The following is a 25,022-nucleotide window of genomic DNA, read 5'->3' as shown; positions in this document are numbered from 1 at the left end:
CGGAGTTTGACTTTTGTGCTGTGGGGGCAAACATTTTTATTTAACGACAGTACACTGATGTGCAGCTAATGTGGCGTGAGATCCAGAGACGACCGACTACATACAGCAGTCGGAGACAATAGTGCCGAGCTTGCGATAAAGTCAAACAACAAATCACATAGACTGGAGTTTCTGGTTTTTCTATTAGGAAAGAAGAGATGATAAAAGGGAAAGTGTTGAGCAGTTGTTTAATGTCGCCGTGGTGCTGCATGTCACAGGCCCGCTCAAAAATGAATGCATTAATAAATAAGAAATATGTTTTTATTAGATCTACCTTTGGACTAATACCAATTCTGACGGTGTGACGCCACTTCTAAATGCACCCGTGTCATGATTAGGTCACTCCTGTCTCTAAACCGTTTAGGGATGCTCTCTCTCTCTCTCTCTCTCTCACACACTCACACACACACACACACACACACACGGGTCTCCAGCATGGAGACAGCAGCACCCGTGGCCATCATTAGACCCGTTTCAGATGGTCGATAACCATCTCATCCTCTGTTTGTCTTCCTTTGTTCTTTTCCATTTAACCTCCCTCTCTCTCTGTCCACTTCTCCCTCTCATTTTTCTATCCCTTATTTTCCTCTCGATCAATGACTTTGTTTTCTAAACGTCTCACTTTTTGAATTTTCTTTTCGTTTATATTTTACCTTTTATAGATCGTGTGGCTCGGTTCCTGTTTCTGTCTATTTATAAAACCTGGGCTGAACGGGATGTAAAATCATGACCTTTTTCGTAACTGTTTTCTTTTTGTTTCCAATATTTTTTTTTTGTCTCAACATCAACAACATACATTAGCAACAGACGAGGGTCGCTTCCTTTTAAGGCTGCATTTTTCAAATGCTCCTCCAAACACAGCCAGTAAATATGTTCTACATTCCCAAAGAAATGCAGGATTTAACGACATGGCCCAAACTGTCCCAGGATTTAATCGTGTGCATGGACATGGTCCACGACCAACATCAAGAAACATTAGAAAATGGCCTGAAAACCTTTCCTTTGGTGGTTCAAATGCAACAGGGTCATTCTCTCTACCAGACTGTGGCTTTCATGTAGCAGGAGTTCTCTTAAATATTGTCCGTGGAGATTAAAGAATAAACCTTTTTCAATACAACACTTTAAATGCCCACATTGTAGTTAACAGGGGGTAACTAAAAAGGACCTGACCAATCGGATGAGAATAAAGAAAACAGGAAATGACACAGGAAGCAGCTACATCCTGCCAGCATCGTCAAACACACGACCCCACACACACACACACACACAGTCCATCGATTTACATTAATGCCCTAAATCTTTCCCTTAACGACCAAACTTTTAGCCCAATAACTCTTAACTAACCCTCACTAACACAAATCTGACCTCTGACCTCATGTGGAGATTTAATAATCTGTGTAATTAGTCCTCAGACATGGATCTGAATTAATGTGCCTCACTGCATCCGTAACACGCGCACACACACACACACGCGCACACAGTATTGTGTGAACCCCACCTTGATAAGGAGCGTCATAAAAAAGTGCAACAATAGGTGAAGAAAAACATGTGCAGGAGATTAACGGCTCAAGAAAACATTGAGACACAAAAGGCTGAGTCAAACCATCATTTTAAACGGTGACACAGAAATAACAAATATAACAGTAATGTCACACAATTTAAATTTGGACAAATAACAGGGTGAACACGGCGTTGAAAGGAAAGTGTGATGTCATGTGATCAACCTGCTGAAGAAATGGTTTTATTGATAATTTCACAGGATCCGTGAAGTATGTATTTTAGTGTTTTGTGTGTCTGCACCTGTTCTTCCTCGACCTTTAATTTCTATCTCACACACTCGGCCAACTACACACACACACACACACACACACACACTACCCATTCATTATTTTCCAGACGTACAGTAACAGGATTTGCTGATCAGATCAGAGCCAAATTAAGGTTTGTCCAATAAAGCTTGATGCGGGAAATGTTGCAGAAGAGTGTGGCACTTTTATTGAAGTCATTATTTTTCCCCCGCAGGGTGCCATGTCGCGCCCGCGAGGGCTTAGAAACATGGACGTATGCACGGCCGCCTGAGCATGAAATGAACAGGCAGGATTAACAACCTGCAGCCGTCGTCTTTCTTTTTACCTTTTATGTTTCTGTCCACTTCACTGCTCTTCTTGCTCTTTTCTTGCTGACAACAGACTTCTTCTCAGATGTAGCATATGGTCAGAGTCTCTGATTAGCGGTGCAACGAATGGTTACTTTCAAATAATTAATCTGTTGACGAAATTCCCTGTTACTTTATCCGCTGTTTGGTCCCAAAATGTGTACAGTTTACTGTCCTAGAGGAGTAATGTTGTAAACTTCTCCTGTCGCTCAGTTTATTTTTCCTAGACCTGCTCATGTTCACGTAAAGCTGCTGTCAGTCAGTTATGTTTCCATTTCCGTGCGCTTGTTGAGGGGGCGGGGCTTTTATTAATCGACAAAATAGCCTAACCTCGTGAACGGAGAGGAGTTCTGGCTGATATGGCTTCTGATAGGATAAAGTCTTTTGAGATACCAGCATGTACAAGTTTTAAACTTTTCCCCACATGGGAATAAAAACCACATCCATCTTCTACCACTTAATCCTCCACATGAGGGTCGCTGGTGCCAATCCCATCTGACAAAGGGTGAAAGGACAGGTCAAACAACCGTCCACTCTCACACGGTCAATTCAGAGTTTTTGGACATGCAAACTCTAACACTCTAATGGTTACATCAGGTGAACCGCATTTATTCTCGTAGGATATCTGATCAATTAGCGATTATTCGTAGCAGCTCCACACAACTCTTATTTTTAGGAGTGAATGTAGTCAAAGGGAAAATATGTTTTCATAACATAAATGACCTCAAGTGATTGTTTCTGCTGGTTCTTTATTGATTCAGGTTCACTCAGGATCAAAGCTGCCTTTATTCCAGTGAATTTCCTCTCACTTATCAGCCTTTTCACCGGCTGTTAGCAAGGAGCTGTTTGATTGAGACCGTGTTTCCTCGAGCCCTCGAAATAGAAACGGGAAGCAAGACATCATGAAAGAGTTTGGGCTAAATTCTGAGCGTGTACTGTTTATTGTCGTCTCCCCAAATTCTTGAAATGTTTGGGGGGGGGGCGGGTTTTATTTTAACAGCCTCTTAAGTGGCGGAGAACATTTCCAGGCCTGTGAACAATGGCAGGTATAAATCATTCAAAAAGAAAGAAAATATTGAAGGAAGGAAATAGGGTTGCAACAATTTATGGATTAATCAAATAAATTATAATTATAAAATTATAATTAATTTACAAATTAACTGTCAACTATTTAGTTTGAATGTAACAAAGAAATCATCTGGACCAAACAACTAACTGGTTAACTGAGGAAATAATCAACAGATTCATCGATTATGAAAATAGTATGAAAATTAGAAGGAACTCTTGTGTTACTTTTCAGCCAACTCAGTTTTACTCATGTTGTCATGGAAAAGTCTCCATGAGATCCTCTGGGATTGTTTGTAGCCTCTTTCCATTGACGTTCTGTACATGCTTCATTCAACCTGCTTTACTTCCACTCCCTCCCTGTATATGTGTCAATACAAATTCTTTGTCACAAATAATGACAGATTGCAGACAGCTGCTTTATGAGATGAGTAGTTCCATCCTAAAAGAAACAACTATTACATAATGTATATGAGTACACAACACAACAATAAACCGTGTCTGTGTGTCAAAACTTGAATGAATGAATTTTCCACCTCTCCCTCACTCTCTATCATTGTCTACATGACAAAGTTTAGGAACACACACACACACACACACACAGGGAGAGAGAGAGAGAGGTGAGACAGCCACATGATAACAGCAGGGCTCCAGTCTCTCATGACTCAGCAGCCTCTGCCCTCGTCTTGTCTAACATGAATCGTGGTGACAGACGGTGTGTTTGGCTGAACCTCAACAGCAGCTCTTCACACTCTCTGATGAGTGTTTTCACTGATTCTGCTGCAGGTGTGCGACCACATGTGGTCATTAACATCTTTATGCTGCTGCGCGGCCGTCGCCTAACCCGTGCTGGGTCTTCCTGACCCGATATCTCAATGACGTCCTGAGGGAATCCTTTCAAATGTTTCCGCCCTGTGGATGTGTTCGCTTCAACACAATTTGACCCCTAAATTTAGAATTCTTTTAAATTTAGGGGTCAAAGGTCACAGTGGCCTCACTGCGTTGGTCGGCAGAGGCAAACCTACACTGGGTAGTAGCTTCACTTATTTGTGATCTGGTCTTTATTGTTTCTGTTTGTTTTTAAAATTCCAGGTTGTTGCAGTGTATGTATTATTTATTATTTAGTATTATTTTTTTAACACGGAAGTGATTCAAACTCACTATGTTGTGCAGCACTTCCTGTTCTTTGAATGGAAAGTTTGCTTTCTGAACAGTGTCGTGGGTACGGCGCCCCCACACGACATGTGGGGAAAAACACTCTCAAACACCCTGGATAGCTGGGTAAGCAAATGGAGCGCACCCTCGCTTGAATCTGTCACACTAAAGTAGACTTAGAAAGATATTCCCAGATTCAAACGTCCGCGATCAATCACATTTAAATAAAACATTGTTGAAACACATGCGAGACATTTTTAATCGTAGTGATGTAGAAAACAAGCTACAACATTGTTTTCATTAAAAAGAGCTGGAGAAACTACATTGATCTTTAAGTGCAGTCGTGACAACATCTTTTTGATGAAAATGAGGCTGTAGCTTGTTGTCTACGTCATTATGATTCCAAATATGTTTCAACAATGTTAAGTTTAAATGTTATTGAAGCTCAAATCTGTGAATATCTTTCTCTCTTTACTTAATGATTCTTTGCAAGGCTTTTGAAAATAAAACTCTAAATCGCACTCTAATCTCTGTCCATCGTGCAGCTTCAGCCCCTTGTGCCCTCAAGTTCCCATGAATAGTCTCAAGTTAATTCATGGGAATGTTATATTAATGTGATTTATTAGTATTTCCTGCTCACATTATACCTGTTTCGTGACCACAATTTAGTATTTTGTTGCCACAAATTAGAGGTTTTTCCCCCCCATGTCATGTCTGGGTCTCTGTACATGGGAACACGATATCGATAACTATCGATAACAAATCCTCACTTCAACATGTGTAGTATTATGGGGTGGGGAGGGTGACAGGAGTTTTTAAGCGTATGTTTAGATTTAAGCTGACATTTTACACATCAGTGTGACAAACGGGACAAACTGGTGTCGATGCGACACAGACTGTGCGACGTTTTCCTGCTGAGCTTTGTGAGACGAGCGCATGAGCAATGTTCTCGTCTCAGTGACGGTGACATCCACCGACCGCTGACTCACTCCCTGCAGGAGGCTGAAGTCAGATGCCACGGTTGTGCATTTTACTCCATAGATATTAGAGAAACTGATTACCTCGCTGGAGTCTGAGCCTTTGTAATAACACAGTCTGGATGTTTGGTCTAGATATAACCAATCATCTTCACTGTAACCTAATCTGAAGTCATCATCTGCTGTGACTCACCTGTAACAGGATTAGGTCCTTGATGGATCGCCGTGATGACCGCGACCCTGGGCGGACGCCACGCCGCGCCGCTGGTGACAAATGTCTGTCAGCGTTTCCACCAACACTGAGATTAAAAAGAAGCATTAAACATTAGCACGGTGTTGTGATTATAACACTGAAGCGCTGAACTCAAACCTGCCCGACATGATTTTCCATTGTTAGAAAACAAGTAAATCAGGGATCATTTATTACATACAAACAAGAATCAGTAAAGCTGCCACAGTCTGCATCGCCCAAAAAATCTTATCACAGGTCACTAAAATACTGGCGCTGTGTTCACAGCGGAAGTTGTTTTATTATGTTAATTGTCCAAAATTCTTTCTCTTTTTTCAGTTTCCTTGCAGCACAGACAGTTTTAGCAGGCACTGGAAGAACTAGTTATTCAACACTGGGGTTGTAGTAGAATATTGTTGTATCAGAACAGCCTCTGTCTCTCCCTCTGTGTACTGTCCCGTCTAGGATTGTTCCATTAACATTATGCTGAAAGGCTATTATGTAATTATTGATCAATAGTAACAAAAATAATCCTGCCTATTGAACTTGTAAAGATGAAACCGACATGTTTTTGTCCTTACGATGTTTAATCTGAGAGCAAAGTGTCACGGTGATAGTAAAATGACACCATCTGTGCTTCTATTCGGCCCCAATAAAATCTTGATTTAATGACGTTTTTCCTTTTTGATACTGGGGAGACTGGGAGAGAAGAACTGTGGTTTTCAGTTTCCAAGAGGAGACGGAGCAGGAGAGAGAGAGAAAAGCCTGTTTTTCACTGCAGGGGAGTTATTATGACAAAACACCGCCTCTCTACTTACTTGTGTCTGGACCGTCATCCTGATACTTCTTTGCCTTTTTTATGACAGTGACCAAACAATATTACAAATGGAACCGCTAAATAAATACAATAGCTGTCTGTTTCCTATTTAGTGTCGGAGCAAATGGAAACATAAACTCATTTTATTGTTCATCTATTATTCATCAAACCAAATAATCTGAATCCAACTCAGACTCGACAGTAAATCTTCCTCTCATCCACTTTCAACCTCATCTTTATTAGGTTTACAGATTGATTGTTAGACTCATCTCTTTTCTTCTTATTACACTTCTCTGACACAGCTGAGCTGAAGTGAAGTGTGATTGCAGATCCACATCATGACTGCTGTTCCACACATGATGTGCTTGTCCTTGCAGCATCACTGCACCACGGTCAATAGACACAATCAGCACTTTTAGCTCTAGCGGGCAGGGAACTGCTGGTCTTCTGCTGCCTCAGTTGTTAAGATTGTGTCACGTTGGTTCATCCAAACAAAGGATTTCAAACACCAAAGTCCACTAAAATAACACGTTTGGTGCAGGACAGTGAGTGGTCTACAAAGAGACAGAAACTTCCAATGGAAAAAAAGATGAGAATAAAGTGACAAGTGTATTCTTGGGATATTTAATTGAAGCTTTTGTAGATTTTTATTTGTGGATTCTTTTCCTGCTCACCCTCTCATCAAAATATGATCCATTGTAGTTGAAAATGAAGTCACTGCCAAAATCAAGGCTTCAAAACAGCAGTTGGTTTGGACCCGTTTTAGAATGCTTGTAAATGTTTTACTGCGTCTTCTTCTTCTTTTGGCTTGTCACCACAGCAGATCATCTGCCTCCATCTTGCTCTGTCCCCCGTGTCCTCTTCTGTTACACCAACTGTCCTCATGTCCTCCTTCACAACATCCATTAACCTTGTCTGAGGTCTTCCTCATTTCCTCCTGTCCGGCAGCTCCATCTTCAGCATCCTTTGTCCAATATAATCACTGTCCCTCCTCTGCACGTGACCAAACCATCTCAACCTGAGCTGTCCCTCCAATATGTTTTTTTTAAAACTTTCTTATTACATTACATTACATGTCATTTAGCAGACGCTTTTATCCAAAGCGACTTACAATAAGTAACTTATAACATAACTGCCCTTACATCTCTGCACCAGGTTTGTATGATGTCGTACGGCTGGTTTAGGTTTGGACTGCAGCCACGGACGTTGTCAGTTTCGCCTCTGCTCCACGCTGTTTGTCTCTGTGTACCACCTGCCTCCATATGACACAGCTGATATATCTGCACTCACCACAGATGCTGCGATAATGGCAGCAAATGGGCCAACACTATTGCTTTTTTTTGTCTTTTGAAAGGCCTTGGCTGACGATTAGAATCGGCACAATGTCACCATGGATCTGTTTGGAGGAGCCACACAGTGATACTGGTTATTTAATGTCTTTTGGTTTCTTTTAACTAAGCTCTTTTACAGATTAAGACTCATATGCCATCAGATAACATTCACAAAACAGTTTCTTTCATATTTTTTGACAACAGTGTTCTATAATAACATTTTTAGCGGGAGCACGATGGGTAACTTCACTGTTCATCGGCATCGTCTCAACCAGAAACAGTTTATCATCATCTGACCTCTTAGGCTTTTTGCTCCACTTCATTTTCTTCCTGTAAATTCATCAGTCACATGTCAATGATGACTTTTCAGTGGACAGTAGATTCCCTGCACTGAAAAGACAGTCAATATGAGATAGCCGAACACTTGGTTTTTTCTTCTCATCCTCTTTTCCACCTCTTATCATCGCCATGTCATTCCCTTTCATCGTTTTCTTCTATCTATTCCATACTCTATTGACATCCCACATTTGCTTCATCTTCTCTGGTTAATAAAAACAAACGGAAGAGCACTTCCTTTTTAAGATCTCACGTCCCACTTTACTTTTACGACTTCTTTTCCCTCCTGCTCCTCTTATCATCATCACTCGGTGAAGTCCAGACTGTGTAGTTTTATAGTTTAATGTAGACTTCAATCAGACGTCTCAGCTCATCCGCTGTATTTCCTCTCGGGGAAATATGGAAGGAAGAGATGAATGATGTGATGTCCTGCTTTGGTCGACCCGTGCCTTGTTTACAGTACGTTGATTCTGCACTGGCGAGGAGCTCTAAAGACAGAGATGTGCCAGTGAAGTGATCCTTTCCTCGAGTGCCCGCACTTTAAATACGAGATCTATCATGTAACCCAACTCTCCTGCGAGTCGGTGACTACTGCTGGGGATCGTCTTGCTTTTAAATACGCATATGCCTTTGCATAATGACTGTGTCTGTTGTGAACATCCTTAGAAATGAACCCTGTAACACAGAGCGTATCGCAGACGCCACATTTGGGCAAGCGCAGTTTGCATTACTGTAATTATGCGACGGTTTGTGCTATCGGAATAATTCCAACTGTTTCTGAAAGCCGAGAATAAAATCAAAACCAATGAGTCTTTGTCACCAGAGAGGAGAGAGTTGGAAAGAACCCTGTACATAGTTTCCATTTTTTGGCCTGTTTTTGGACATTGAGCCAAAGACTCAAACTAATGTTATTTTAAATATGTGTTATACTGATCAAATTTCCAATTTAACACGCAAAATCCGGTGTTCATGTACAACTAGTGTTTTTTTCTTAATAAACTTTTTTTCCCCCTCAATTTTAAATTGTTAATACACAATTTTAACATACAGTAAATTGTAAATAACTGCCAGATATTGAAAAATGGCAAAAGCCCTTATTCACAGGATCATTTTCTGGTCATTGTTATGGTCCAGACAAACATTTTGAGGCTTAGATGTTAAAGGGTAAATGCAACAGTACGGCTTTGTTGATTTGATCTGTGATGGAGCAGCGAACACCTTTTCTGCTGTGATATCAGACGTAACCACAACCTCCACCATTTTGTGTCGCTATGTTTTTCAAAAGTCTGGATTCTGTTGTCTGTTTGAAAAACTCTGCAAACATGTAGAACATATAGTATTTGTGGCTAAACAGGAAATGCGTCTTCAGACGGAGGATATTTCCCAAAATGAGGAGCAAATGTCCATCCAATAAAAGAAATGTCAACTGGGAAAAATGTGAAAAGAAAAACCTCCATCCTCGCCTCACATGCTGTGTTTATTGTTGTTGTGTTCAGCCAGACGGTGTTGAGGCTTTTCCCACTGCATTTATTGGAGCTGATACCAAGTCATCCTCCCTCTTGTTTACTGCTGATTATGAAAGTCCGGCTCCTTTAGGTCGCCTGCTAAAAACTGTGAGCCATGAAGACAGGACATGTCGTCGAGCTGCTGCACCTCTGACTTTAAAGTCCCTTGAGAGCATCTTTCATACTGAAATGCACAGGTATACGTTGGTGTTTGCGTCCCACCGGCTTCAGGATAATCTTATCTAATCTAATCTCCTCTTTTATCTTTATTACTGTGTTGGACACGGCTATGTGAGAAGTTGTTAAACCATCTTATCTGTTATGAATGTCAGTAAATGTGAAAAGCTTGTGTTTTATAAAGATTATAGATGAGGCTGTAGTTAGCCATGTGGATATTTCCCATAAACCACTGCACCTGGTGCTTTTCTATGTGGCAGTTGTTACATAAATCTATTTGCAGGAAAGTGTGGCATCAATAGAATAAGGTTCACTGGAGAATGGACTGACTGTGTGGAAAATTATAGTTAAACACACAGGAGTGGCTAAGATGAGCGGCTCTATCTGATGGGCGACTTGGGTGATTTTATTCTTCTACAGTGCTGCACACAAGATGATAGATGTACCATATAGCATACAATTAAATAAGGGACTACTTTACCTTGTCAGAGGACGTTGTTACAGGTGCCTTGTTAACGTGCATTGATCTTTATGTGTTGTTGTTGTTGTTGTTGTTGTTGTTGTTGAGTTGCATCCGACCTTTCGCCAGTGTTCGTATTAACAATATAGTTGTGTAGGTTGGCCACATACACAAAAATAGATGTGGGTCTTATTGTGGGCGTGGGTGGGGTGATGGGTCAGGACCACTTGAATTTCAACCGACATCGATCGTTCCTTATTTAATTCAGGTTACTCGCTACGTACAAAAATAGCAGCAGCCAAAACTCTGCGCGACACTAGTTATTGGAAAAACACTCCGCTCAGATTTCATGGGCCAGACTGACATGTCGGGAAAGTGTCTGGTTGCAGCCGCTGCACTGAGCCCATCAGTGTATGAGTGTGCAGTTTCACATTCAAGGGCAGAAGGGGTTGTGATGCGGTTCGACGCTCGCGATCGCCGTGTTAAATGTTGGAGATTAATGTTTTCAGGACTTTTAAGCCTTTATTCAGTTCGGCATTGTTTGCGCTAATGCATCTTCCAGTGACGACGTCACGTATAGTATCGGCTCAGCTCCCTTGGAACCTCACAAGAGCAGGTCCTAAAAAAAGTACCAGGTACTATTGCTAATGAAAAAGCAAAAAAAAAAAATGTGCAGAGTCACGCCATGCAAAGGTGAGCCGTGCTGAAACTGACAATTTTTGCTGCCACATTATTTTCATTCGTCAAAGACGGTATTAGAGAGGCGTGCTGACGCAGTTCCTGTCAGATTGTCAGGTGGACCTTCTACATGGTCTCGCCAATGAGAGCGTGGAGTGTGGAGTGATCATGTGACTTTGAATGTCGTGCAACATGAATTCAGCTTAAACTGATAACCGTACATCATTTTCAAATGGAGAAACTAAGTCAAACTTTGAATTTGTTTGAGTTTTGGATGAGTTTTTAAAACGAAAACTTGCAAACTTATCTTTAAAACATGATCTCAGAAAGATAATTCAATATCACCTAGTGCTTAAGTGATTCTGCGGACATTGATCGAGTTAATGATAGGGGACGGTGAAAGCAAACAGCACTGTATTTATTGTCTCTGTCAGCACACACACACACACACACACACACACACACACACACACTAAATATGCCTCTTTTATGGAAAACGTGTCTCAAGAGAATGAAAGTTGTGACCCAGATTTAAAATCTGCTCTCAGGGTTTCATGAAAAGCAATAATCAGTGACACACACAGTGAAATAAACAGAATAAATTGTAGCTTTCAGCTTTCTGAAATTACTGTTTGACCGTAGCACTGCTCACTTTAAAAGTTATTATGCCATATTTCTGTCTCATGTCAAAACCTGGAGACTGGATTTTCACTTCCTCTTTCTTTTCATTCCAATAATAAACGTCACACAGGAGGGTTTTTGGGTTGAATGTAATTGTGTGGGAGCGGATCTCACCCTGGTATCTTTGTTTCTCAAATGTTTTCCCTTTGTTTCCTAAGACTTTTGGAATCCTACTCATTTATCGTAAAGAGGAGTTGGGAAATGAGGAAACATACAGTAGTATGAACAGATGTGTCCTCACTAAGACATAAAAACCAGCTTGTGTGTGTTAATATATGAGAGGCTGCTTAGGCCGTCATTTATACCGCCTCACACATTTTGTTAGTATAACTTAATACAAACAAGCTACACGGTTGGTGTAGTAGTAAGCACTCTTGCCTGTGTGACCCAGTCAGAACAACGCTCTTTCTGCATGGAGTTTGCATGTTCTCCCAGTGTGTGTGTGTGTGTGTGGGGGGGGGGGTTCTCCAGGTTCTCCAGGTTCTCCATTTTCCTTCCACACTCAAAAAAAACATGCAGATTTAGGAATTATGATCTGAAATGGACCATAGGTACGAGTGTGAGAGTGGACTGGCGATCTGTCAGCTGAGATTGACACCAGTGACCCTCATGTGGAGGATACAGCAGTAAAAGATGGATGAACTTAATACAGACACAATCATACTATACGAGTGTATAGTATTGTATGTGGGAAAGTATGATGGTGTTTGTATGAACTTATATGGGCCCAAAACGTCCTCTCACACCGTGGGTTTTTCCCCATTATTTTCATACATAGCCATTATTTCTTTGGATCTTTGACGTCTGAAACTGGTAGATATTATTTATTTAGTAAGGTTTATTTTTATAGTTCAGTGTCAGACTTAATTAGGCACATCAGTGATATCTGAGAATCAATCCCCCATGGGTGTCGTCATCAAAACTGCATTCTGGTTTCTTCTGGCATGAAATCCCAGTGGAAACGTTTTCTTTTTACTATTCATACAATAAAACAAATTCTCTCCTGATCTCCAGAGAGAACTTTCTCTCCTGGAAAAAATTTACTGAACACAAATTTAGTAAAATAATAATAATATACATATATATATATATACAGTACTGTGCAAAGCTTTCAGGCACCACCAGCTCTGTTGTTTCTTCTGTCCGTCAAATTCTGTGATCATTGGAATTTGGAATGAAGGGATGCGACTTAAAGCTGGTCTTATACTGTCATGCAACATGACCGTATACATACACATGCAACATGTGTATGTAATGCTCAAGCATGTCTTGAATAAACCTGGCGTCATTTTTTTTTTTTTTTTTTTTAAAACAACAAAAAACTGCATACATATTTTCTGGATGTGTTCCAGTAAAGTGAAATAGAAATACTTCTTTTGTGAGTTTCCATTTCCTTAATAACAAGCAAAATAAGAATCTAGTTGCTGGTGTGTGTGTGTGTGTGTGTGTGTGTGTGTGCGTGTGCGTGTGTGTGTGTGTGTGTAAGAGGTGTAACAGGTTTCCTGCTTCCATCCTCTGACTGTCAACAGGAATGTTTGGCAAACAGCCACACACAGGTTTGCTCTGCTATTCTTCTGAGGACACTGCATTGACTTCCAATCATTTGGACGACCTAAACAAAGCACTATCCTTAACTAGACAATGCCTAACCCTTACCTTAACTTAACCTAACCACAAGTCAAATCTTAGACCTAAACCTTAATCAGCCCCCCCCCCAGAAATGAGGTTCTGCCTCATTAGGACCAGGTTTTGGGCTCTATGAGGATAACTGGCCCTGACAAGGTCAGTGTTTATGACATGTCCTAAAGACGTAACAAAGTACACGCACAGAGTACTGTGAGTTTTTGTTTATGTCGTCTCTTTCTGAAGAACAAGATTAAAGGGTCATTCTGTGAAAAAACACAAAACCAGTTTACAAAACCTGTAAATGGTGTATATTCACATTGTTTAGTGTGAACATATTCTATTATTTTATTTTCATATACTATATTTCCTGGTGATTATATTAATTGCTGGCAATTCAATATTTTCCACCTTTTACATGTACTGCTGTAAAACCATAATCCCTATTGTGGGATTAATGAAGGATTATCATCATCTATTCTTTGAACAGTTCATTTGTTTATACAGACATAGAGGAAAAAGTAGAAGTTACACAGTGATCTAATAGGCGTGAGCAGATATGTTTTTTTTAATGTTTTTGGAAAATGAATTATAATAAAAATGAATGTTTCTACTTCCAGGTTTGTCACGTCACAGATTAACGTCTGCGAACTGAACCTCGTAGTCATGACAGTGACGTCATGTGTTGATATGCAGCACAGTTTATCAAAAGGCATGTTTGTTTTCTTGTTAAAGATACAGTGTCATCCGGCGATAACATAGTCAAATGACTTCAGTGTCATCAAACCTCAGGATTATGACAGCGGCGTCATTGTTGATTGTGTACCAGGTGTGTAATAGTAATCGTGCATCAGTTGAGTTGTACAATTTAGAGGCTGGTTACCTGGACAACAAGCCTGAGGGTCCGGGTTAGAGCTAAAAGTGTGAACAATAGGGGAGGTGAAAAAAAGAAAATTACATAGTTGGAGAAAGTGCATGTGATTGTGTCCATGTGATTGTGTGTGTGTGTAATCTACCCTGGCAGCAGATCAAACACCACTGTGCTGCACTCTATTGTACATACTGTACATTGAATCTCCAGGTGTAACCTTTTGTCAAAAGCTTTCACACTACAATCCTGTAGAATTGTCTAATATAATCCATACTGGTGTTGTTTTTATATAAATACAGAATATGTATGGTCTTTAATACATGTGACCCTGTATTGAAAAAGATTGATTTATTTCCTTTTTTATTATTTAAAACAAGCTACTTCTAACTTTTATTATATTTTTATATATATATTATTATATATTATATTTGTATTATATTATATATATATATATGGATGGACTATTTGTGACAAAGGTAAAAAAACAAACAAAAAAAAAACAGTGTGAAGACAAATGTATTCAAAACAAAGATTTACATCAGGCTTTTTAACTTATGACTCTGCTTTATAGTGCAACGAATAGTCAAAGAAGAAATTAACATTGTTACACTATCTCAGAGTATGATCTCGGTCAGCTTATCCCAAAATAAATAATATGTGTGAAATTATTTAACAAACCACCTGTATGAATATAATCACAGATTATCTAAAGATAAAATGAGTGTGTGTCACATGCACGTTTTGTTGCCAAGTATCTCAGACTCTACTTTGAACATTTCTTTGATGGTGGAACTGATGTAAACTTTAACTTATTGTACAGTATTTCAGCCATAACTCTTAAAAATGCTGGTTAAAATTGAAGGAAACATTGTGGTGTTCAATAAGTCAAAGGCTGAAAGGTTTTGGAAACCTTGAGTGTGGGATGAAGTGTCTACTGTTCTCAGTAGATGTGTTGAAAGTTAATACAGATGCATTAGGAAGTCTGTTGGACTGTGTCATCGCTGAACCTGAGCTGCTCTTCCAAAAGGGAAGCAAAGTCAAGGTGGTTGTGTATCATTAGATTAAATATGGAGCTTTCCTGTTGGATAATTATATCCAAACTTTGGCCTGTGTGACCATAATAACTATTGTGCTGCCATCAATCTCTCTCTAAGAAGGTCAAAGTGCATTGTTTGCAGAGACCTTTTGTACCTTCATCCATCCTGTAAGATTGCACAAACAGGTCCTGAAGTACTTTACCTTATCCCTCCTACAGTTATAGTCAGTCCATCTGTCACATCACATTCTTGTGAATAAAATGTCTCAAATACATCCTGAGGGATTTCTTTTCAATTTAATTTAACATGTTGATGTTCAAAGGTCACTGTGACCTCATGAACCGGTTTTTTTTTTGTCTTGTTAATGCGTTATCTTAAAGCTGTAGTATGTAACTTTTCAAGATAAGTTTAGTTTCTGTCAAATAAGTTTACACAACGCTGATAAAGACTATCACACTCTGTGTATGTGTCAGTTCCATGGTGTTTGTTCTTCGTGTCTGTGGTGACACAGAGTGATTGTTGATGATGATGAGGAACGGGCTGAGATTTGAACTGTGCTTGTGATTAAGGTTTGTGATAGAATTCAAGTTTAGGTTGTCCAATGTGTGTGTGTGTGTGTGTTCTTGTATGTGTAGCTTTGTGAGGACCAAAAGATGCATAAACCATAGGGAGTGAGGACATTTTGGCCGGTCCTCACAACTATAAAGGGCTGGGTTTTAGGGTTAGGCATTTAGTTGTGATGATTAATGTTAGATTAAGTGTGTGTATGTGTGTGTGGGGGGGGTGTTGGCTCAACCAAGACTCAGTGTTCCACACCAGCAACTGTGAGGTTATCACCAGCCGAAGCTGTTTCCTTCACAGATCTTTATTGTCGTGTGGTGACAGGCGCCTCCACCCTGGATTAGTAACAAGGAAGTGAACGTTGATTCTTTTTTTGGCCATAAGCAATACCGTGTTTTAGTCATGGGCGCTTCCCAGGCCTCCTCCAGCTGCCTGCACTCGGCGTCTGCTGGGTCATGTGATGTGATCATTTGCCTGATGTCTTGTAGTTTCATGCTCGTCATTTTGGACCATCAGGTTTACCTGTGATTTATCCATGCAGAAAGGCACACCATTTGGATAATGTGCTGGAAAACGGTCACGATCTGACTTTAGAGGAATGACAAGACGCGGTCACGTCCCCCAGCGTCGCCTGACAGATGCACAATCTGACCTTCCATGTCTGATCGACACACAGCGGTTGACTCCAATGTAAACTCACTGGCGGCTCACAGAGCACCTTTAAAGTGTGGATGGACACTCAGGGCAGCTGCGTGTGTCTTTTTACACGCATGAGTACCATGTGTGTCTGTAAGGCGCCGTCGAGGGATGTGACATGTGACTTGGGATGAGAAACATGTTTAAGTAAAGTAATTGAAAACATGTGTGGACTCACATCAGCCACATGCAAAAATATCCAGGCAGCCCAAGATGTGTAAACAAGGTCTGAACTCGGTGTGAACGTGAGCGTTTGAGGAGTGGACTCAGGTCCTGTTGACGTGAGGACTTACGATATAATTATCAAATGATTTTCTTTCATTCCTTTCCATCATCGTGTCTTTTCTGAACACAATCTGGATGTTTGAGGCAGCGGAATTCATCGGCTCACTTAAAATAAACCAAACCAAAAGGCCTTGAAACTCGTGCTCTTCTGAGTCTTTGGACCAGAAAATGCTTTCAACACGTATGTGGAGTAAATGTAAATAAATACAGGAAAAGAACCTGAGCTTTAATGGCTGTAGGGTTAGGAAGCATTCCTGGTGCATGTTCCTGCATTCCTGCATTAGGAGCAGTGGAGAATGTGAATTACTGCACAAAGAGCATCATGTTCAGTCATTACAGAACTCATGATTAAGGCTGGGAATCACAGGGTAGCTCACGACACGATACACAACACGTAGTCCACGATACCAATAACGTCACATACAACGATTCTGTGATAATCAAGACATTGAAAAACAATCGTCTAACTACAGAAAAGAAAATGTCCATGAAAAGTTAAAAGTGCAGGATTTCTCTATTTATTCACAATATAGAGAACAAAGTGCATAAAGGCTATGTATTGAACGTGGATGGAGCATCTCTTGACGTAGCTTTCTCCACCATTATCTCCCTCTTCTTTGGCCAGGTAACTTCCACCCAAGTTTCTCTCATTCATTTGAGCAGCGCCCCCATGAGGAGACATAAAGTAACTGGCAGGGACTTACATATATATATATATATATATAGATATTTTGACCCACATTTACTTGTGATGTTGAACCCGAAAATAAAGAACATTGATTTTTAATTCTAGTTTTAAGTTGCTATTGCACAACATGTACCATACTTTAATTTAGTTTTGGATCATTTTAGCCTCTGTGGCTGAAAACCACGCAGCTCATGCAGGATAAACTGTTTACAACGTTGTCAAACAATATGACGGAAAAATGACAGGGCTGAAGAGGATCGTATCAAATAGCTAATTTCTTGTGTGTGTATTTTTATGCCTCTGTACTTAGCAGCATTGTTTTCTGTCCAACCCAGTGATTGTGAGCGAGCTATCTCAAGAAGACCTTCACAGATTTCCTTACATTTGACACAAACGCTCACTTGGATTCAAGGATAAACTGTTAAGACCAAAAGTCTACTTCTCTGTGAGCTCACAAAGCACTTTTTTTTCCCCTTTAGACTCTGCTGTCTCACAAACACTGGATGGTCATTTACTGCATATCTCTCACCTTGTTTACTGTCTCTATTCAAATGAAGGCAAAGATACTAAACCGTCACAATGCCTTGTAAATCCATTATCTTAAGAATGCCTCAAGAGAATCCTTCAAGTTCGGCACATCCTCTTGAACAAGCAAATGTTTTATGACTCAAACAAAGAGTGGACACCAAAACTCCCTCCCTTACCAGCAGTAATACTTGTTGTCGCCATTAGATTTTCTTTCTTGATCTTACTGCTTTCTTGAAAATGTGTGTAAATAATGATCATGGTCACAGCAAACCTATTTTCTTACTGAAACGTGATTCTCTCTCTCTGTCTTTCAGGTGTTTGGAGTGTAAATGGACGACCTGTGTGCCGTGGTCCCCTGCGGCTCTGGAGAGTCATTCCTGCGTTTTAGCGCGAGCATCCCCGAGGAGTTTTGTGTGTCATCGGGACCTTGAGGCACACCCACGCACACACACATGATGTTCAGCCACCCCCTCTCACTTTAGACCTGGCAGACCTCTAATCTCTAAAAGATTGATGAGGTCCTGTTCAGGCGCAGGAGGCCTGGCACAGCCTTGATAAGGCAGCTTTCATTTCAGCACATTTTATCCCTCACTCCGCGCTCGCTGCTTTCAACACTACGAGGAGGGACCATGACGCGCCAAGGCCTCCAGGCAAGAAGGACAGTCTCTTAAGAAACAGAAACCATGAGATGTTTTGGAAGTGACAGCTGTGTTTTCTTCTGTCACTCGGCCTCAGCCGCGCGGTCGCTGAGCAGGATGCCAGCACCGGCATGTCACTGTCAAACCTGTGGAGCTGGAGCATAATGAGGCTACAGAGAGACGCTCAGAGCTGAGAGCAGCTGAACACACAAAACACACCTGCACACACACAGTCGCACACTTGGAGTGTCCCACGCAGGAACATGTGCAACATCTCGTTCTGTAATGTGGACAGTAAGGTGGACCAGTTCTTCCAGCCCACGCTCTACATCATAGTCATCGTTCTGGGGCTGCCCACTAACTGCATGGCCCTGTGGGCTGCCTACATGCAGGTGAGGAGGACACACACACACACACACACACACACACACACACACACACACACACACACACACAAACACTACAGTCAATCACCAGTGTCTGACTATAGTGTAGTGTACTAAAGTGTTTCTTGTACAGCTGTGGTGTATGACCTCACTCTTAATACTTTATATACAATAGAATATTTCATATTGTATTGTAATGTTTTTCCATTTTGTTGGCTGAGGTCATGTGAAAAAGATAATTGATCCTTTCGCTCACTTCATTTTGAAAACAGTGTGGGCTTCTGCACAGTGTGTTGTTGCATAGAATTAGACTGAATAGATCGGCCGCTATGGATCGGCCCATTGTCATAGATCTCGAATTTTCTTCAATATCGGAACCGATACCCAATACAAATATCGTATCGGAGCATCCCTAATTATTATTATATTTTACTCACATGTATGTGATATTATGTCCTATTTTTCTATTTCTTATATTTAAGAGTAGATAGATAGATAGATAGATACTTTATTCATCTCACATAGAAATTCACGGATAGTACAGTACATCTATCTATCTATCTGTATGTCTGTCTGTCTTAGAATTTGCGTCAAGTAGTTTTATTTTATTAAAATTGTTTACATTTCTTCTACGACATAGTCAGTATCAAAGAAGCTGTCCTCAAAGCTCTTAGAAGAATAGAATAGAATAGAATAGAATAAAATAGAATATCTTTATTTGTCATTGTAACAGGTACTTTCTCCTCCTCCTACAGTACGTTCTGTTATTTGTGGAGAAGTCTGTGTTTTTCTGTCTTTAGGGCGGAGCTTTGATGAGAGAGCAGCAGAAAGGAGGAGGGAGTCGGGCGTATCACTTACATTTGTTGCAGTGCAGCCTGCTGTTGACAGCTTTTCCAAAATTGTACTACACCAGATTTGTTTTCTTTCTTTCTTTCCTCTCGACGGATTTTATTTACTATCCAGTGAAGTGAAGTGGATTCCAACAAAATAACATAAAAAGTGTTAATAGACTCCAGCTATAATTAGTTATGTATACTGGAAAAAACAGCGACAGCTAAGACTGACTCTTAAGATCACTACTGCACAGTCTCTGATGTACAAGATACAAGATACTGTATCTTTGTTTTTGTACAGACGGAAGAAAAGGAGACGTACAGTAAAAAGCTTTGACTTACTGTTTATAAACATGTTTTCAGGAAATCAAGTACAAAAAAAGATCATGTAAGTTGAGTAAAAAATTACAGTTGCAAAGTAATTGTGTTCATTTTCCTTGTTACGTCTATACAGTCAGTAGAACACTGGGGACATCATTTCCACCGACTGTCAGTTTCACTTTCCATTCCAACTGAGTTCACAAACTTGTGTTTTTTTCTTGTACATCATTACAAGGTTGTAACATTTTAAAATGTGATTATTGTTTGGCTTCCATCTCCTCTGCATCAGTGCCAGGTTTTTAATCTTGAACATTCAGCTTGTTCCAAAACAAATACAGTAAAAAAAGCACTGTAGTTATTATATCAGACGTCCTCTATGTCACCCCTATTTTAGTCACTGATGACATCATCTGACAAAACATGTGCATAACTGCTGTGCTGGTTATTTTCCAGGGTGGTTTCAAATAACTATCAATACTGCATCTTAAATCCAGTCTCAGAAAAGCTTAATGGAGGCAGTGAAGTGGAGCCTCTTCTTCTTCATTCACTGTGAATGATCTTAAGATATTGACACACATCTACATACAAACCAAACCTATTCAATCCTTTAAAGATGAAGAATATAGTTTGTATTTTATTTTCTCCCACATTTTAAGCCTTGAGATTAAAAAGGATACACACTAGTTGTTTCCTGTGTCCTCAGCATTTGCATCCTAATGATTTAATTACCGTTTGACTTGAAAAATGTTGCACTTATCCGTCCACCACCTCCCACCCTGCCCCCAATCTCATCTTTTCACCCTCTCCTTCCCCTCCATCACGCTCATCCGTCCAGGTGCGCCAACGCAATGAGCTCGGCATCTACCTGATCAACTTGTCGGTGGCTGACCTCCTCTACATCACCACTCTTCCTCTGTGGATCGACTACTTCCTGCAGCACGACGACTGGATCCACGGTCAGGAGAGCTGCAAGCTGTTTGGCTTCATCTTCTACACGAACATCTACGTCAGCATCGCCTTCCTCTGCTGTATATCGCTCGACAGATACCTGGCCGTGGCGTACCCCTTACGCTTCACCAAGGTCAGACGAATCAAAACGGGTACGTAAAGGAAACCGTGTTTTTTTGAATGAAATGTTCGCTGGGAACAGACTCATGGTAAACAGCAGCTCATCCTGTTTTTATAGGATTAAGATATTACATTTGATGATTTGTCTCTGTGCTACTGCCAAGCCTGGAGGGGACGTATGAGTCTTCACAGCTGTTAAATCTGTTAGAACAGGAAATCAACTTTGTGCAGAGATAAGATCAACTACAACAACTTAGCGCTCCAGGTTTTCTTAAAATCAGTTTCTCTCTTCAGGTTTATGGTGTCGAAGTTAACGGTATGAACGTTACCTCAAAGAATAACATTTCTCTTTCCCCTCCTGAACTACCTACAGCCATCTTGGTCAGCACCGTGGTGTGGCTCATTGAGATCATCGCCAACTCTGCTCCTCTCTTCCACGATGAGCTCTTCCAGGATCGCTTCAACCACACCTTCTGCTTTGAGAAGTATCCCATGCAGGACTGGGTGGCAGGGATGAACCTCTACCGGACATTTCTCGGCTTCCTTGCTCCCTGGACAGCCATGCTGGTCGCCTACCGTGGAATCCTAGCGGCAGTGCGCTGCAATGTCTCAACTGAGCGTCGCGAAAAGGCCAAAATTCAGCGGCTGGCTTTGAGTTTGATCCTAATTGTTTTGTTCTGCTTTGGACCGTACCACGTCCTCCTCCTCGTACGGAGTGTCATGTTTCTAAACAAGCCGTGTGACTGTGGCTCTGAGGAGAGTTTGTTTGCGGCGTACCACGTGTCATTGGCAATGACCAGCCTCAACTGTGTCGCCGACCCCATCTTGTACTGTTTCGTCAACGAGGGGGCACGGAACGACGTCGGCCGAGCCCTCTCGGCGCTGCTGCCCGTGGCCTGTCAGAAGGGCTCCTCTTCGCCTTCGCACGCTGACATGCTGAACGCTGGTTCGGTCACCATGGAAACGCCTCTTTCGACAAAGAGGCAGCCTTGTGTGTACGTCGATGGTGGCAAGACAAGCAGCTACAAGACCGAGCTGGTGGCTCTGAAGGAGGAGTGTCTACAGATGACCATTCTCAGTGTGAGGAAGTGACTTCCACGCTGGAACCAGCAGCAGCACGTCCTAACACATCGGATGCTTTTGTTCTGACTAAAATCAGATGCATTGACCAAGGCCAGTACTGTGCAAAGGTCTTAGGCCACCATTAGATCTGTCCGTGCTATAATGACCGTACAACAAATATTTGCTGTGAAAAATATCTATTACACCAGGTTTAATCAAGACATGCTTGATCATTACATACAAATGTTGTGTGAGTTAATGTCATTCACAGCGTGATAATATATAAAGTCCAACTTTCAGTCACATCATTCCAATCCAAATGCCAATGATCACAGAATTTGACAGACATGAAAACAACAGAGAGGCTGGTGTATGGCGCTATGCATAAGCATTGCAATTGGATATCTTTACCACTAGAGGAGCAAAAAGGTGTGCAGGTGTCACCTACGGACAATCGGAGGGTTTTTATCCCGGATTGATTTGCCGCTGATTTGGTTTAAATTCTGTCATACTGAGCAACTCGTGCCATATTGTGCACGACTGGTCTGTGTGCTCATGTTATCGTGTCAACATACTACTCTATGTCATCATTAATTCCAGAGTAGCTGACGAGAAATAAGACTCACACAGTGTCAGACTCAAAGAGGGTTTTCATCGGGTGGTGATGTTAACACGAAAGGTTACACCAAAGTCCTTAGGATTCAGGATTCTGTGGCCACGTTTTTTAAACCACTCCATTTAGATGCTGAACTCGTGTTGTGCTGGAGTAGCAGAGCGACTAATGAGCTGATAATCCCACTGATAGTCAACACACTTGGATATTTGGACTATTTATTGCCATGCCAGGAGCCATTTAGGCCACATGGATATTTAAATGGAGTTATTTAAACAGACGCCCTCTGTGTGGGTGAGTGTGAAGACACCTTTGGATTCAGACATTTTGGACAACATGCAAAGTGCAGGTTACAGAGGCTTGAAACCCCAAAAGTGCCACTTTGAAATATGAAAGTAAAGTCGAGGGGAAGTGAAAAAATAAATAAAAGTACGTCGCTGGTCCAAAACATTTTTATTGCTTGTTGAAAATGTCTTTACCATTTTGTTAATTTTTAAAGGAAACAGTGAAGCCGTATGAAGTACCTCAGCTTATAAACTGTGACAGAAAGAAAGCTAATACTGCAAGTGTGTTTCTTTTTTTTATTGTGAGCCATGTTTTTTTGTCTTTCTTATTATGACGGAAAATAAAAAAAATAATCAATCTGAACTCTGACAATTTGAACAGTCCTGCTTGATTCAGTCAACACTGCTGTTGGCTGCTAAGTAATATCATATAAGAAAAGCAGTAGCTTTGGCAGTATTCAAAGTAACATCTGTTGTTTTGAGCCCTTCCCATCCCGAGAGCCTCGTATACCTCGGCTCTGTCACGTCCCTCGACATGGCCTGACAGACTTACAAGGTCTTGTTCCATGTCTGAAAGAGACGCAGCGGGCTTTCACTTGACCCCAATGTAAACCTGGAGAATTGAAATGCTCAGAGCAGAGATGCAGTAAAATACGATTCAGAATATGAGATTAAGGTTAGGGCCTAGACAAGGAATGAGGTTAGGGTTAGGATGAATATTAAGGTTACTGTCGTGACCTATATTAAATCATAAATTATTAGATATAGATGATGCTTTTGGAATGTGAATTGCCCGTTTGTTTTTAACAAAAACAAATCAAATCAAAGCAAGAATGTCCCACTGTTTGTGTGTCAGGTTATCTCGTTCTTTATGTGAATATAAATAAGAAATTGCCATAGCCTGCCATGGGACTGGGGAACTATATGAATAAAACGAATAAAAGATTGAGAAACAAATCACATGCTGTGTTTATTTTACAATGTGTGTCACTACACTATTATGAATTTCCCTTCCAAGGTGACAGCCAACAAAAGCAACCAAAGAGCAATTAAGGTTAAGTGTGAGATTTAGTGGCATCTCCAGGTGAAGTTGCAAGCAACTGGTCTTTCTAAACCTGTAGGAGAGAGCATCATGGAAGGCTTCTGTCAAAACTTGTTGGTGCAACATGGCAGACTTTGTGCCAAAGGGCTCACACACTCGAGACATAATCACTCCTACGAAGGCAAAGAAAACCAGACCATTTTGATTTTTGATTTACAATGAATTGTGAATAAAAAAAATTCCATATGCTGATAGATGTCCCTAAATTCTATGCACTGGACCTTTTAGCAGCTTTTACAAGTGAATATACAGCACGGCTCAGACATCTACAGGCCAAAACAGCAATTTAAAGATGACAGATTGTCTTTTTCACATTCAGAGCGTCTTTTTCACAGTTCCACCTGCCAACTGTTTCATTTGAAAGATGGAAAATGTTTTATTTGTGTTGTCTTGGCATGAAAGCGTTACTGTGTTGAGGTACTGCTGCTCCATGCTGTTGTTGTGCACCTGTGTGTCCGTCTCTGAGAGGAGGAGCCAGGCTTCATCATGTGTATTAGTTCATTGCTAGTGTCAGTGAGATAATAAATTATGGATACAAAACGCAGCATCCACCTGTGTGTGTTTGTTTAGAATCTAAAGCTGCATGAAAGAAACAGAATTTAGAGAATAAAGTTGGAATATCTCGTGGATTAGGACAGGTGCTGGGTGTCCAGGTTTACGACTTGAGTGCTGTGCTGAAGAGAGAGACTTCACGTTATTGATATTTTGCTGCTTTCAGCAAGTCAAAAGCTCACAATACAGCCACTGTCCGGAATCTCTCTCTGATTGTCGAGACGAAATGTCGAGATTAAAAAAGTCAATGAAGTGGACATTAGTTTGAT

The 25,022-nt window shown here is 40.8% G+C and overlaps 1 protein-coding gene across 1 annotated transcript in view; it reads left to right on the top strand.

Annotated features, from left to right (window-relative positions):
* gpr4 (G protein-coupled receptor 4) overlaps positions 1–24,694 on the top strand; it is a 32,360-nt gene extending 7,666 nt beyond the window's left edge. The window contains exons 2-4 of the mRNA XM_058633245.1: positions 18,209–18,924; positions 20,908–21,172; positions 21,514–24,694. Coding sequence (XP_058489228.1) covers positions 18,796–18,924; positions 20,908–21,172; positions 21,514–22,232 — 1,113 coding nt within the window. The 5' untranslated portion in view covers positions 18,209–18,795 and the 3' untranslated portion in view covers positions 22,233–24,694. The remainder of the gene's footprint in view (positions 1–18,208; positions 18,925–20,907; positions 21,173–21,513) is intronic.
* Positions 24,695–25,022: the final 328 nt, after the last annotated feature.

The sequence above is a fragment of the Solea solea genome, chromosome 7, assembly GCF_958295425.1.
Source record: "Solea solea chromosome 7, fSolSol10.1, whole genome shotgun sequence".
In the NCBI taxonomy this organism is placed as follows: Eukaryota; Metazoa; Chordata; class Actinopteri; order Pleuronectiformes; family Soleidae; genus Solea; species Solea solea.
This window is presented reverse-complemented; position numbering and strand designations above follow the sequence as displayed.